Genomic DNA, 15845 nt, shown 5'->3' with positions numbered 1-15845 from the left:
TTCATTAACACACTGCCAGAGCCCCCCCCCCCTTTTTGGGGGAGCTGGTGTGGGAAACAAGTATGGCAGAAAGCTGAAAGCTTAATTGGTTTACAGCCAAACTAATTTCATTTCTTCGCCTCCGTGAACTCATTCACTTAACTTTCACTTTCTGCATGTCAACTTTTTGATTGCTAAATTAGAACATTTTTCACTTCCTGTCCTTGCCTTGCGGTAAGATATCACGTTTTCTTTCGCTTTCTTTTCCACCTTCATGTCAAGGCTTCGGGTTTGCGCCTGCCTGCCTGCCTACTACAACTTTTTTTTTTTCTTAACACACACCTCCAAACACTTAGGCAACGCCAGGCACCCCCACTAGTTGGATCTAAATAGCTTCCAGAACTTTTAATACTTAAATAATATTTTAAAAAAAAAAAAAGTAAATTTGTATTAGATGCGAGCAAGAGACACCTTGCCTTGCCCCGTCGAAAAATACATTTAGATATATTTTAATTCATGCAGATGTTGTATTTATTACTAGTAGGGGTACCCAGCATTGCATGGGTGTGTCCAGTAAGGACGCCTGAACAAAACAACAGTAGCATCAGAACAGTAGGCAGTTTGGGTGGAGAGAGGTGTTAAAAAACAGTGGTAGTAGGCAGACAGGCAGGCTCAAATCCGTAACACGGAGGGGGAAAAGAAGACGAAAAAATATTTCTTTGCTGATGCATCCATGACAAAACCGGAAGTCGCAAACGTTGAAATTAAAACTAGTCAATCGAAAGGAGACGATGACTTGCAAAAATGTTGGTAGAAAAACCGACCCCTCCTTGTAGAAAACTGGTGAGTTGGGGGTGAAGAAATTAATGTTTTTGGCCAATTTTTCGATATTTGTCATCTGGGACGTTGAGCTTCAAAACTATAGCGATCTTGGCAGGTTCAGACACGTGCGTGTCGAAAGTTTTTGGAAGACGTACAAACGCACACACACATTTTGCCCTTTATATATATATATATATATATATATATATAAATATAGAAGATTACAGAGCCAATTCTCTTTTGAATATTATATTGTATTTAATATATAGTACTGATTTCAAAAGATAGAAAAAAAATGACTTTGGTGCCATCAGCTAGAATCAAAACATTTAGCACTTTAGCCATGTTTCCTGTCATTTGAGCTATCGACAGATCAAGCCAGGAATGAATTTGTGCATGTGCAAAAGTAATATATGTTGGCAAGTTGAAATAAACATTTTGCCTTTCAACTTGCCAACATGTTATTCATCCATCTAAACAAAGATTTTACTCGTTATAAACCATCCTTGGTGTATGATTACTATTTCCTGTTAATTTCAGTGTTATGCTTTCCTGCCTGCTGGAAAACTGCTTCTGTGGTACCAGTTTTCAAGAATTCTGGCGAAAGAACTGACTCAGTAAATTATCGCCCCATTAGCCTCCTCTCACTTTTTGCCAAAATATTTGAGACCATAATTAAGTTTATCACCTTAGAGATGTTAAACTTCTGACTGACCAACAATATGGATTTAAGCAAGCAGACATCCTAACTGTAATCTCTGAACCTATATACCATTCACTGGACAAAGCAGGGGAGAGTAGAGCGGTAGCTCTAGATATATCTAAGGCTTTTGACAGGGTATGCCATGATGGTCTTCTCAGGAAAATCAGATTATACGGTATCACTGGAAGAATACTTAACATAATTAAATCCTTCGTAGATAAGAGAAAATTCCAGGTTGTCCTCGACGGTTGTACATCTAAACAATATTATATAAATGCGGGAGTGCCTCAAGGGACCTCTATTATTCCTAATATTCATAAATGACCTCCCTGACAAAATTGTATGTGAGATGGGTACAGATGCTGATGACCCCGCTCTATAACAGACACGACAGGAAAACAAATGAACTCATATCTAAAGAAATGGCAGAAACCCTAGAGGATGTCCTGGGGACAGAAATGGATGGTCACATTCAATGCTGCCAAGACTGACTAAACTTGTTTCCTTCAGAAAACACTATCACTAATTTCCCTCACTCTTTATCTGTGCCTAAACCTAAACATAGATTCCATGAGCAAAGCTTCTTTCTTAGAACTGCACGCCTATGGAATTGTCTTCCATTTTCCTGCTTTCCAGCTGACTACAATATGGTTGTCTTCAAGTTTAACGTAAACAAGTTTTTGATGAGCCGTTCCATGTAAGTTAACAAATTTACCGAATTTCCATTACTAATGATTACTATATTGTCCAATTTCTACTGTACACTCTTTAACCCTTATCCTCGAGTGGTCTCTTGGCCTTGATAATTGGTGATGCCTATGTAAAAAAAGAGAAAAAACATTACAAGAAGCCTTCTCTACCACCAATAGCAATGGCCAATGACTCTTTATCTGAAAGTACATCTTTTAAACTCTTCGGCTTAACATTCACAGGAAACGTGAGTTGGAACAATTACATTGAGAGTATTGCCAGGACCGGTGCGAAGAAGGTGGTTTATCTCTACCATGTTAGAAAGCTACTAACGCCCGAAAGTATCCTGTACCTCTATAAAGCCACTATTTGCCCATGTATGGAGTATTGTTGTCATATTTGGGCTGGTGCATCTGCTACTAGTCTCTCACTCCTAGACAAGGTTCAAAAGAGAGTTGCCTACCTGATAGGTCCTGAACTGTCATCTCGGCTTCAGCCTCTGTCCCATCGATGAAATGTAGCATCCCTCTGCCTGTTCTACAGGTACTTTAACGGTGCTTGCTCTGATGAACTGCAAGCACTTGTACTCCCTTGACGTAAATACTCCCAACAAACCCGACAAGCAACTAAATCCCCCCCCCCCTTCACAGTAGAGATCCCTAGATGTAAAAGAGCCTTCTACGCCAGTAGTTTCTTGCCCAGAATCACTAGACTTTGGAATTCCCTTCCGGGTCCCTGCTTCCCCAACTGCACTGACATGTTCAACGTGAACCGACATCTTGCTGCCCAACTCCCTACATAGTACCCCTGTTGCTTATGTCCCTGATAGTAGCCCCCTACATCAAAGAAGGCAATGTGCCTTGTTTGGGGTGAAAATGTAATAAAAAAAATGTGACCAGTAGTTTAAGACATTATCGGTGAAATATTTTCACAGAGGCAGACACGCATACATCTACTGTTTTATTTATATAAATTAAATTAAATTTTACTTTTTAACTGTCTTGTTTTTTCTTGGACATTTTCTTGTAATGTATTTTAATGCATTTTTTTTTTTTTTTTTTTTTTTTTCAGGAAGCCAAATCTAAAGAAAGTCCAAAGAAAACTCCTTCAAAATCTAGTAAAAGGCCTGAGAGGAATGCATCAAAAAGGAGAAGGATTATTGTGGCATCAGACAGTGATTCTGATGGAGATTCTGGTATGAACAGACATGAAGTATTCTAAAAGTTTAAAAATTGTTGGGTTTTTTTGTTTTTTGCATCTGACATTGATGTCTTTTTAGAAATACAGGAGATAGGTAGGTTTATAATAATAAGTATACAGAAAAATAAAACTTACATAATTAATATTGTCAATGTAATTTGTGTAATTAAAAAAATGTCTGCAACTGAATTTGCTTATGGCCATATAGGAAATATCATTGATTGCTAATAAATGTAATTTTTTGTGTGGCCTTTTTTTTTTTTTTTTTTTGTAAGTCCAAATATACAAAATGAAACATTTTTAAACGATGTAAATTATGATCTAGTGATTTAAAAAAAATAAATTCTTAATTTAAAATTGGAAAAAAAAAAATGAACACTTGCATTTGCCACATTACCGTGCACTAACTACGTTTGAAATCGTTACTTAAATGTTTGAATGCTCTGTTCTCCACTTAACTGTTTTCAGGATTATGTTATAATATCTAATTTATTTATTATATTTATTTACGGACTGTTATCCTCGTCTTCATAGTTGTTGTTTCATCACGTTTCGGCCAACTCATCCTCTAGCCTTCTTCAGGTGATTAACTGCGACAGTTCCAGGTGAGCATTGTCTGAAGATAGCGGCTTCAATCCTATCCAAAGCAGGCCAGAGGATTAATTTACTACAACATGGTGAGACAACAACAACAACTATGGGAAGCAGTAATTACTAGGGATACAGTTACAAGACTCCGCGTTCCTATCCTGTTGTAGTTAACCACCTAAAGAATCCCAGAGGGTGACTTGGCCGAAACATGCTAAACAACAATTATGAAGATGAGGATAACAGTCCACAAATAAATAAGATGCACAAATTACTTATCTCAAAGGATTCCAATAAAAAACATAATAAATAATATCTAATTTATTGTAAATAAAAATAGTTTACATTTCTGTACAGATTGTGTCCGTAATGTTCATAGTGTGTCACTCCAACATTGTTTCTGCATATGCCAACTACAAAAGCAGAAAACCAAATCACTCCTGTGTAAGCAACTAAAATAAAAAATACATACTCTTTTGAAAGTTTGGTTATGTAAAATAAAATTCTTTTTGACGTCCCTTCTGATTAATACTTACATGATTCCAGTTTAATTTTAAAACTCTACATAAAAAATAATCTACTTTTTTAAACATATTTTAAAAGTTTACATAAAAAATAAGTCTTTAGGTTTAAATGTTTTTATTTTTATATTTTGTAATAAAATGTTACATTTTTCTTATATTTTTATGTAAACTTAAAAAAAAAAAAAATTTAATATAAAGGCTAAAAAATATTTTTTCATTACAAGATATTTAAAGAAAACATTTCAAAGTGAAGACTAATGTTTAAAAATATACAAAACAATTGTGAAAAAAAGTTTTGATTATAACATTTTCATTCCAAAAAGGAAGCATTTCAAAGGAAAGACTAGTTTCAATTTGCATACATGATTATTCTTTCATTATTCTTAAGATTAAACTGCCATTTCGTTTGTTCATAAAAATAAATTTGGATACATGATTATTAAAGCAAGCTGAACACATACGTTCACTCTTATATAGAAGATAATGGTTTGGAATAGTTTCAAGAGATCCGACTTGAAAGAAAGGTATGGATCAAATTTTAAAATGTAAAAAAACAATAAAAATTAAAGATAGTTAAGGAGAATCAACTTTTGTCTATGAATTTATTTTTTGTAGGCGATGAATACAAATTGCCCAAAAATTCAGGCAGCGAAGATGATGCCAGCAGCATAAGCAGTGGAGTTGATGAAAACGAAATTTCAGAACTTGATTCGGTATCTGAGCCAGAACCATCACCTGTTAAGGTAACATTTTCTCATGCATATAAAATTTATCTATCATGCTCAATTGGAAAGCTTATTTATTTCAGTATTAAATGAAAAAATCTCTGATAATCTATCTGATGCACCATTCTCAAGACCAGGAATCTGGTCATTTTTATATAGAGATTCTTTTCCATTCGAACATTAGAAAATAAAGCTGGTATTGATCAATATGCATCAGTCAACTCCATTAAAATCTGTCCTTAAATACAAGATGAATCATGAACATTTGGTTTTCAGTAATAAAATATTTTAGTTGGATAAAACAATTTCTCAAATAAAATTTTTTTTTGCTTTAAATCAACATTGCATAAGAAAATATGATGAATCAGAATCAAACATTGAATTTGCAAGATGAAAGCTATTGATAACCATAATCGACAAACTAATTTTACATTATAATATATAGAAAAATTAGTTTGTCGTGATTACGTAGTTGAAAAATAATCAACGCGATATTAGATGTAATAAAAGAAAAATGGGTTAGATTGCGAAAAGCAATTTTAATCTAATACAGTTTGTCATTTCAGTGATTTTATTTTTTCCCTAAAAATGTTATGTGCTTATTTTTAATTATGAATTTGAAATTTGTAATCTTAATTTTTTAGATGTTTTATTTTAATTGTCATAAAATTAAGTGTACAACTATTAAGGCAATTTTGCATCTGTTTACACAGTTGTGCTGTTAAAATTATTCACATGATTGGTAGGCAGGTTATTGGTTTGTATTTGCTTAGAATGGTTTCTCTTATCGCTGTATTTTTCAATTATCATCAGTAGTAGTAGAATTTTATAAAGTAGCATTGGTACTTAAAGGTAGATAAAACATGCTCAAATATGATATTGACATATTTATTTTGGTGATATCTACCAACAGAAAAAGCAATTCGGTTTTAAATCTATTACTGGAAGAAACCCAAAAAGAAAAAAGAAACCTGAAAGAAATGAGATTATTATTTGATTGTCTTACATCTAATCAATATATTATTTGTCATTAAATTTTTAATTAAATGGAATCTAATAAATACTTATCCGATTAAAAATTTTAAGACTTCTGTTGATTCTACAAAAAATACCAATATTTTAAAGAAAAAGCTTCTAAATTAGAAATTGTTTTTTTCCTTGGTGTGTAAATTTGAATTTTTAAGAAGCCAATACAACGCAGATGTTTATTTTAATAAACATTTATTTATTTAAAAATTTAAAATAAAAGTAGTTTTGATGTCTTTATCAAGTATGGAAGCAGTTTTCTTTGGGTTTTTTTTCTGTTACCTTCTTTGTGTCACTAGAAAAGAATGCACTCTACATAAAAAAATTAATCTTGATTTTGGTTATTTTATATTTGTTTACGGGGACCATTTTATATTTGTTTACAGGGATTATGTGCATGTGCAAAGGTCCAAGTCAAACCAGTGTCGATTAAAATCTGTTGTTTTTTTTTTTTTTGTTTTTTTGTTTTTTTCTCGGTCGATTGGGAATCTTTGTTATCTTGATCCTAGAATTTTATGAAAAAGAACATTCAAGATTTTTTTAAATTCTAGATAAGGCATATTGCCACCTGGACACAAGAGTAACTATGTAGGGATGTAGGGTAGGGATGAAGGGAGTTGAAAAACGAGATATACGTTTGCATTACATTTAAATTTCTACATGTTAGTACAGTCAGGGAAGTAGGAAACGGGGAATTCCAAAGTCTAGCAATTTAAGAGAAAAAAACGATTAGAATAGAAAGCTTTTTGATATCTAGGTATTTATGCAGTGAAGGGAAGGATTTTGCTGCTTGTCGGATTAATCTGAGGTATTCATGTTGAGGAGGCACAAATGCACATTGCATTAAAGTATTTGTAAAGCAGCCACCAGGATGCAACATTGCAGCGATGGGGTAGGGATTTCAGTTTGGTTAACGATGCAGGACCTATTAGATTTAAGACTCTTTTTGGGATCCTTTCTAAGAGGGAGAGACTAGTGGTATATACATCAGTTCAGATGTGTCAAAAATACTCCAATGCTTTTACAAATGGTGATTTTGTAGACATACAGGATACTCACAGATAAGAGTAGTTTTCTAGCCCAGTAATGGGATCTCGCCTTCTCTGCAGTAGTCTTAACAATGTATTCATGTTGCCTGTGAATGTTAAGTTGAGGAGTTTGAATCATGAGTTCTCGAGTAGTGTTATTAGTCTTGCTGATTGAGAAGGTTTCTTGTAATTGTTAAAGAAAAAAAAAGATAACAGGAACTTAATTGTTCAACAGTTAAAATTACTCAAGTGTGGATGAAAATAGTTATACCATTAGAAAGGTTTGAGTTTATCCTGACCATTAGTAAGTTTTAAAATAGTCTGATTTAGTTATGTATAATATAAGTATAATTTTAGATCCCATCAAAATCAGAGATATGAAAAATTTTGAAATGCAAAGCTTTATGTTCTCCTAGGAACCTCTTTAACCCTCGTAGAGCAACTGTCACAAAATTGCAACAAGTTTATCATCTTTAATAGCAGACGATACTACATGTAAAACTGGTTTTAGGTGTAATGTAAGACATAATGGCAAAAATACACCATAATATATTCAGCAATTGACTGATATGTGCATGAAAAAATGATAATTTTCCATGAACAGATGGGCAACCACATTATAAATATAAGATGGCTGCCATCACAATATACAAATTAGTCAGATTTTGCAATTTATTTTGATGGTCTTATTTATGTTACACATGTCATGTATGTTGTTTGGGCATACAATGAATGTTTAAGCTTATGGAGTCATGTAAAAAAAATAATTTTTCGACAAAAAAAAATTCAGTGCTTAAATGGTTAAGGGTAAAAAAAAAATAAATATGACCACACACACACTTTATTAGGGTAATTTTTCCTAAGAAATCACACTTTCGTAAGTTTAAAAACCTAAAAATAGTTGGCATTTTTTACTCTTTATATCTTTTTTTTATTTATTCTGAAGTCTTTATTCTGACTCGAGATTTAAAAAAAATTGTTTTTCTCAGAAAAGTGCCAAGAAGAGGAAGCTAGGTGAGTCAACTCCAGTCAGTGCATCTAAAAGGAAATCCACGACAAATAATTCCACGCCAAAAAGCAGTTCATTTGTTGCAACTCTTGGATCAGCAACAAAATCAAAGCTGTCTTTGTTCTCAGCTCCTGAATCAGTAAGTATATTGTAATATACCAACAATGTAAATGTTCTTGAGTAGAGGTTGATATTATTTGAAAAGTTTAGAACACCAAATAATCTTATATATATATATATATATATATATATATATATATATATATATATATATATTCATGAAATTGTTTAAATTATTTTTCTGAGACTTGAAGTAGTATGCACTTTTTATTTTATTTTTTATTTATTTATTTATTTTTTTTTTTTTCAAAGAAAACTTTTTTTTCTCTTCATTCGACTGATGGTATTAATTGCGAAGGGTAGGCCATTTGTGGAGAGAATTTGATCTTATTGACGAGTCATATTATTGCTTTAGAATTTGTTAACATTCAACTCCATTTGACTACCACAATTTTGTTTAATAATTAATCACTGAAAATCATAAATTTTGATTTTCTTAGTTTAAAAAAAAAAAACCCAAAAAATCTACTTGATCAATTTGCATAAGTTTTAGAATATGATGTCTTTGTTCTGTGACATCATAAAGATTTTTCTATATTTTTATTGGTTTATTTATTCTTTTTTTAAGTCAAATTCTGAAGAAGAACCCTGATTTTTATTTTCATTTATTTTTTTCTCCTTTAGAATTCATCCACTGGAAATGGAGATGCAGGTGAAGGAGGCGCAACCGTTTACTTGCATCAAACTTTGGACTTTTTGAAACCAGAAAAAATAAAGTAATTATACTTTTGTATCTTATGCTCATGTGCGGCTTAATATTTATGTAAGTACTGAGCAGTGGTTATGCCTGTACCCTCTGTTTAAAGTTTGTTTTAAAATAGGACTAAGTGTTTATCCTTTTTTTTTCCTCAAATCCAGATTTTACACATCTTATGTTTTCCGTAGCTTTTCCCTGCAAAGTGACGCTGTTACTTCAACTGTTTTACGTCTGCTAACCCAAGAACTCTCATCCATTCTTTTAATGTGACCATACCAATAAAGTCTCCTGTTTTGCACACATTTCCCTATATTGTCCAGATATAAAATTCTTTTGAGGTTATCAGAACTAAGCTTGTCTTTAAGACTCACATTACACATCCATCATATAATTTTCATATCATTTCTATCCATGCAGCACATATCCTCAACCATCACTGGCCAGGTTTAATACATCATTATATTGCATACACATGCCTGGTAGACTTTTCTCTTTATTGACAGTGATAATACTCTGCTGGTTAGTAATTGCAGAAGTTCCCATTCACTCCTAATTCTTGCAATCACACCAGCAACAGTGTTCATCGGTCAAAACATTGTGAAAATAACATTCAGAATGAAAACTGTAATCCAGATAATACATGATACGTTTAATTATTAATTATTTGAATATTTTCTTTGCAGAGATATTAAGGGTCGAACTCCAGATCATCCAGAATACGATCAGCGAACCTTGTATATCCCAGAGTCCTTCAAAAATAAAGTCACACCAGTAAGTATCGTTATTTTCATGGCAAGTGCTCGTCTTATTTTTTGTAAGAGTGCCTTCGTATGTAATCATGAAGCAAGGGTTGCACAATCTCAAACCTCACCTCTCCTGAGTCAGCAATGCCTGGTTCTAGTGGCAAGGAGAAGTGCAAGATGACTGGAAACAATGCAGCAATAAGCGGAGAACACATACAGCACCTGGTATTCTCAAATGGGCACCCATTTAGTACTGAGCAGGTTCAAAACCGCTTAACTTTGGTGATCTAACAGGAACCAGTGTGTCAACATGATTATGCTGTATATATAGACATACAGCATATGAATTTCTATCACAAATAACTAGTTGGAGTAAAGCCGGTGAATAAGTAGCTTAAGATATTAAGAACTTGAAGCATAAAAGCTTTTATCAAAATAGTTTGATTTGGCATTAAATAATCTGAAAAGGATTGAATTGCTGTAAAATAAACAGGTGATATACTTATATTCATCACATCAACATTAAAGAATTTAATCACAACTGTAAATGTTGCCAAACTTTATGATATTTACATCTATTCACTAAGAATTTGATAAGAATTCAGATTACTATTTACAGTTTTTGCTGATTCAATTAACCAGATTTTAATGTTTTTTTATTAAATTTTTCTTGCTTGACGAATGATCTTTTTTTTTATTTTATCACCCTTTATTTTTGTTCATTTTAAAACCAATATAAACTTTTAACTCTTAGTGAACTTTTATTTATTTATTGAATTTTTATTATTTCCTTTAGGCCATGCGTCAGTGGTGGGATCTCAAATCCAAACATTACGACACGATTCTATTTTTTAAGGTAACTTTTTTTTCTTTTTCTCTTTTTTTGTAATCTAATTTACCTGTCCAAAATCAATTAAGTAAATCTTAATTATGTTTCTGAATTTTGGAGATAATTTGTATTGTTTGGATTATTCGGACTACTGTTCTCATCTCATTTTCACAACGTTTTGGCCAATGTAAACTCTGACCTCCTTCAGGTGAATGGAAGTCTTTATTTAATCTACGGAGATAGCATGCTCTTGTTCCATCAGCTATGACCAGATGAAAGTTCTAAATCATTTGCAATTTGTGAGTGTCACCTGTACTGAGGATTGGACCTTTGACCTCCAGAAGAGTGTAACTTAGAAGTGAATTTTACCAACGGTCTGAATAATACAAATAATAGTAATTAATGACACTAATTCTAACCCCCCCCTCTGATATATTTAAAACATTTTTGGCACTTCTATATTATATAAATGAAGAAAAAAAAATATTGAATTTCAAGTGAGACAAATGGTACCTACGTAATTGTCAGGTTTCACATAGTAACATATCCAAAACTTATGAAAAACAATCAGGTAGAAAAATAATTATTAATGATAAAGAAATTTGTGAAAGGAAGTGAAATTACTATATTTACGTTTACTAAAAAGAGGCAAGTTTACAGGGGAGATAATAAAGTTCTGTTGCTTACATCACGTGACGAACGTAATTCAAAAATGTCATAAAATTTATTCCCCATCTAAAGTTTACCGAGAACAGTTTTTCATTAATAATTATTTTTCTTTGTTTTTCATAATTTTTGGATATGTTACTATTTGAAACTTGACAATTACAAAAGTATTATTTTTTTTTTCCACTTGAAATTTAATATTTTTTTCGCTTGTATAATAGAAATGCCATGTTTTTAAGTTAAAAATTCTAATGTAGTTTTTTTTTTGTTTTGTTTTTTTACTTACAACTGAATTTTTTTATATTGGTTTGAAATATCTTATGGTCTATATTGCATTTGTGGAAGAGTCAATATTGGGATTGGTATTCAAGTTAGTATATGATAAAAGTTGTTGTATATTTGTTTAAATATCATTTGCACTGCTATCATCTATTTATTAATTTTTTTTTTTTACTAGTATATCACTACCCCCTTCCTCTACAAAAAGAAAATAATGTCTGGGAGAATGGTATAATCATAGAACAGTTACATCACCACATTCCAGAATTGTTTTTTTTTTTCTTTTTATGGAAATCACTCCAGACAGAGCATGAAAAATGACCAGTTCAAGGTCAAAAATTAGCTAATGATAAGTGTTGGATAGGTAGATAGATTCTGACCCAGAAAACAGCAATTCCTCTCCCTATGTCAGAAATATCATTTATGGAATGTGAGGATAAAAGGAAAAAATAAAGGAAGTGGGAGTTGTGGGCATTAAAAGATAGTACATTAATGGTAATGCTTGGGAGGATGATCCTATAACAGAAACGAAACTACACTATCAACCCCTTCCTACAAAAAGAAGGAAGTAATGCCTGAGAGAATGAATACATTAAAAAATAGTATATTAATCTGAAATGGTATAGTAAACCGAACTGAACATTAAAAACTAGTGCAAGAGTATAATTAATGAAATATAGGGTAGGTTTGACTTCAGAGAGAGACAAATACTAAATCTACATTAGGGAAAAAGATTATTATTATTGTTGTAACTTTATTAGCTGATTTTTTTTTTCCTACATTTTAACAATATTGTTACTTTATTGTATTTTTGTATCTTCAACTTAACAATAATAATGATGTATTAAAAAGAAAAAAAAAACTTAAATTTTTACTATTTTTTTTTCAACAGGTTGGAAAATTTTATGAACTTTTTCATATGGATGCATTCGTTGGTGTGAGCGAATTAGGCTTGATATATATGAAGGTTAGCAGTTTTTTTTTAATTTTTTTTTTTTAATTTTTATTTCTTTCCATTCAATGTGAATGTTATCTTTTCACAATCAAAACATCTATTAACTGTTTGTACTTCATGTTTATTCATATTTTATCCTGTTAAATGTACTTTCTAAAATGTCTACAGATGTCACTTCATTATTTGAGAACGTTTTGTGAAATAGACCTTTGGTCGGTACAGATTAACCAACCCAGTATTTGAAAATGTAAATCTAAAAAATTCTATAAAATTTCATGCCAAAGGATTTAATGATTATTGAAAGCCATGTTTAATTTCAGAAGCGTTTCCGATGGGTATCTGTTATGTACAGGTCCTGGAGATGAACAATTTTCAGTGGGTAACTATTCTGTACAGGTCCTGGACTTTATAATTCATGTCGACATGAAAAAAATTATGTGCCGGAATGCTCAAAGATTCAATATTTTTATGAAGCAATTCTGGTATCTGATTGGTTGCTAGCAGAACGTGTATTAATTTGATTCATCAATTCCTATCGGCAGCATTTTTAAGTAGAATCTTCCAACATTTAGTGATCATAGCCTCACATTCTGTATCAAAAATATTGCAACAGAATGTAAGTAAATAATGGCTTTTTTTTTTTTTTTTTCTTTTCTTTTAATGGAGACAAACAAAAGCTGATGACTAGCCCTAGTTTGGTGATCTGTGCCCTAAAGTCATAAGCATTTTAATTTTTTTTTTTATGATTTTTTTTCTGTTCCAGATTTCTAGGTACTGCTTGTTTCTCTTATCTTTTTTGTACTGGTATACAACAGGAGACAAGCTTAAACATTGATTTCGTTGAACTATTAAGTTTTGTTTGAGTTTTAGAAGTTGAGATTTTTTTCGTTTCTTTCTTTTCCCTTTCTTTTTCTTTTCTCTTTTCTTTTCTTTTCTCTTTTCTTTTCTTTTCTCTTTTCTTTTCTCTTTCTCTTTTCTTTTCTTTCTCTTTTCTTTCTCTTTTCTTTTCTTTCTCTTTTCTTTCCTTTCTCTTTTCTTTCCTTTCTCTTCTTTTCTTTCTCTTTTCTTTCCCTTTTCTTTTTTTCTTTCTCTTTTCTCTTTTCTTTCTCTTTTCTCTTTTCTTTCTCTTTTCTCTTTTCTTTCTCTTTTCTCTTTTCTTTTCTTTCTCTTTTCTTTTCTTTCTCTTTCCTTTTCTTTCTCTTTCCTTTTCTTTCTCTTTCCTTTTCTTTCTCTTTCCTTTTCTTTCTCTTTTCTTTTTTCTCTTTTCTTTTCTTTCTCTTTTCTTTTTTTCTTTTCTTTATCTTTTCTTTTTCTTTTCTTTCTCTTTTCTTTTCTTTTTTTTCTTTTTTTTCTTTTCTTTTTTTCTTTTCTTTTTTTCTTTTCTTTTCTTTCTTTTTTCTTTTCTTTTCTTTCTTTTTTCTTTTTTCTTTTCTTTTTCTTTTTTTTTTCTTTTCTTTTTTTTCTTTTCTTTTTCTTTTCTTTTTTCTTTTATTTTCTTTTTCCTTTTTTTTCTTTTTCCTTTTTTTTCTTTTTCCTTTTTCCTTTTTTCTTTTTCCTTTTTTCTTTTTCCTTTTTTTCTTTTTCCTTTTTTTCTTTGTCCTTTTTTTCTTTGTCCTTTTTTTTCTTTGTCCTTTTTTCTTTTTTCCTTTTTTTTTCATTTTTTCCTTTTTTTTCCTTTTTTTCTTTTCTTTTCCTTTTTTCTTTTCCTTTTTTTCTTTTCTTTTCCTTTTTTTCTTTTCTTTTTTTCTTTTCTTTTCCTTTTTTCTTTTCTTTTCCTTTTCTTTTTTCTTTTCTTTTTTTCTTTTTCCTTTTTTTTCTTTTTCCTTTCTTTTTCCTTTTTTTTCTTTTTCCTTTCTTTTTCCTTTTTTTCTTTTTCCTTTTTTTCTTTTTCCTTTTTTTCTTTGTCCTTTTTTTCTTTGTCCTTTTTTTCTTTGTCCTTTTTTTCTTTGTCCTTTTTTTCTTTTTTCCTTTTTTTTTCTTTTTTTTCTTTTTTCCTTTTTTTTTCTTTTTCCTTTTTTTTTCTTTTTTCTTTTCTTTTCCTTTTTCTTTTCTTTTCCTTTTTTTCTTTTCTTTTCCTTTTTTTCTTTCCTTTTTTTCTTTTCTTTCCTTTTTTTCTTTTCTTTTCTTTTCTTTTCTTTTCTTTTTTCTTTTCTTTTCTTTTTTCTTTTCTTTTTTCTTTTTTCTTTTTTCTTTTTTTTTTTCTTTTTTTAGAATATAAATTCTGACAATGTTATTCTGTTCTTGAGATAAGATCATTTATGATAACATATTCACATATGACAATTTTTTTTGTGATTTATTATAAAAGTTGTGCATTGAATTGAATAATTTACATTAAAAAAATTTTTTTTTTATTTTGAATGAATATGGATTTAATGCTTAGAAAATTGCTTAAAAATAAAATATATAACTAATTAGTGAATTGTATATAATGTGGCATGTAAAAAAAACGGGGGGGGGGTCAAATATCCCCTGGTGCTATCAGATAGGATGTCTGAAGATATTGGCTTCCTGAAATTCACCTAACATTGATGCTTTTTGTTTTTCTATTCCCTTTTGCAAAATTTAATTAAGTTTTGCAAAACAAAAGCAGCCTACCTTCCCTCCTCCCTTTCCTTTTTGCTTTCTCTTTTTACAAAACAACACCAAATTAAATACCATGAATAAATATTTCACGATATGAACAACTATCCATCCATAGCCTTGAGCCCCTGAAGAGGCGGGGGCCATCTACAACTTTGTAGATATTTTTATAGCGAGGAGTTGTTTTTTTTTGGGGGGCAGGAAACCTTCTCAGAAGGTACATACAGCGCCTAGCCTTCTCAAATGGTCACCCATCTGGTACTGGCCAGACTTAACATTGTTTAACTTCGGTGATCTGGCAAGAACCGGTATGTCAACGTGATTGTGCAGTATAAGATATAAACAACTTGAAGCAAAAAACCTTTTTAAAAAATTACTGGATTCGACATTAAATGACCTGAAAAGGATTGATATGATATAAAACAAAGCCACCAAACCAAAACATCAAATATCCCAAATTTGCCTTTGGCCTCTGAATGCTTACTACTACTACTACTACTAAAACAATATGACTTATGATTTTTATGTCTCATTTAACTTGGAGAAAAATATTCATTTCAAATGATCATGGATTTGATACTTAGAAATTGCTTTTAAAAATCATTTTTATATATATATATATATATATATATATATATATAAATGAATTCTCTCATCGATTTAGACGTATAAGGTTCCG

The 15845-nt window shown here is 30.9% G+C and overlaps 1 protein-coding gene across 2 annotated transcripts in view; it reads left to right on the top strand.

Annotated features, from left to right (window-relative positions):
* LOC145294008 (DNA mismatch repair protein Msh6-like) overlaps nt 1-15845 on the top strand; it is a 110108-nt gene that overhangs the window by 14031 nt on the left and 80232 nt on the right. For both annotated transcript variants that reach the window (XM_080140964.1, XM_080140965.1), the window contains exons 5-11: nt 3266-3389; nt 5122-5249; nt 8275-8433; nt 9039-9130; nt 9795-9882; nt 10651-10710; nt 12521-12595. In XM_080140964.1, the coding sequence (XP_079997090.1) occupies nt 3266-3389; nt 5122-5249; nt 8275-8433; nt 9039-9130; nt 9795-9882; nt 10651-10710; nt 12521-12595 (726 nt within the window). The remainder of the gene's footprint in view (nt 1-3265; nt 3390-5121; nt 5250-8274; nt 8434-9038; nt 9131-9794; nt 9883-10650; nt 10711-12520; nt 12596-15845) is intronic.

Source organism: Euprymna scolopes, chromosome 15 (assembly GCF_053919585.1).
Source record: "Euprymna scolopes isolate OS-2025 chromosome 15, ASM5391958v1, whole genome shotgun sequence".
In the NCBI taxonomy this organism is placed as follows: domain Eukaryota; kingdom Metazoa; phylum Mollusca; class Cephalopoda; order Sepiida; family Sepiolidae; genus Euprymna; species Euprymna scolopes.
Note: the sequence above shows the minus strand (reverse complement) of the source record. Positions and strands in the feature narration are given on the sequence as shown.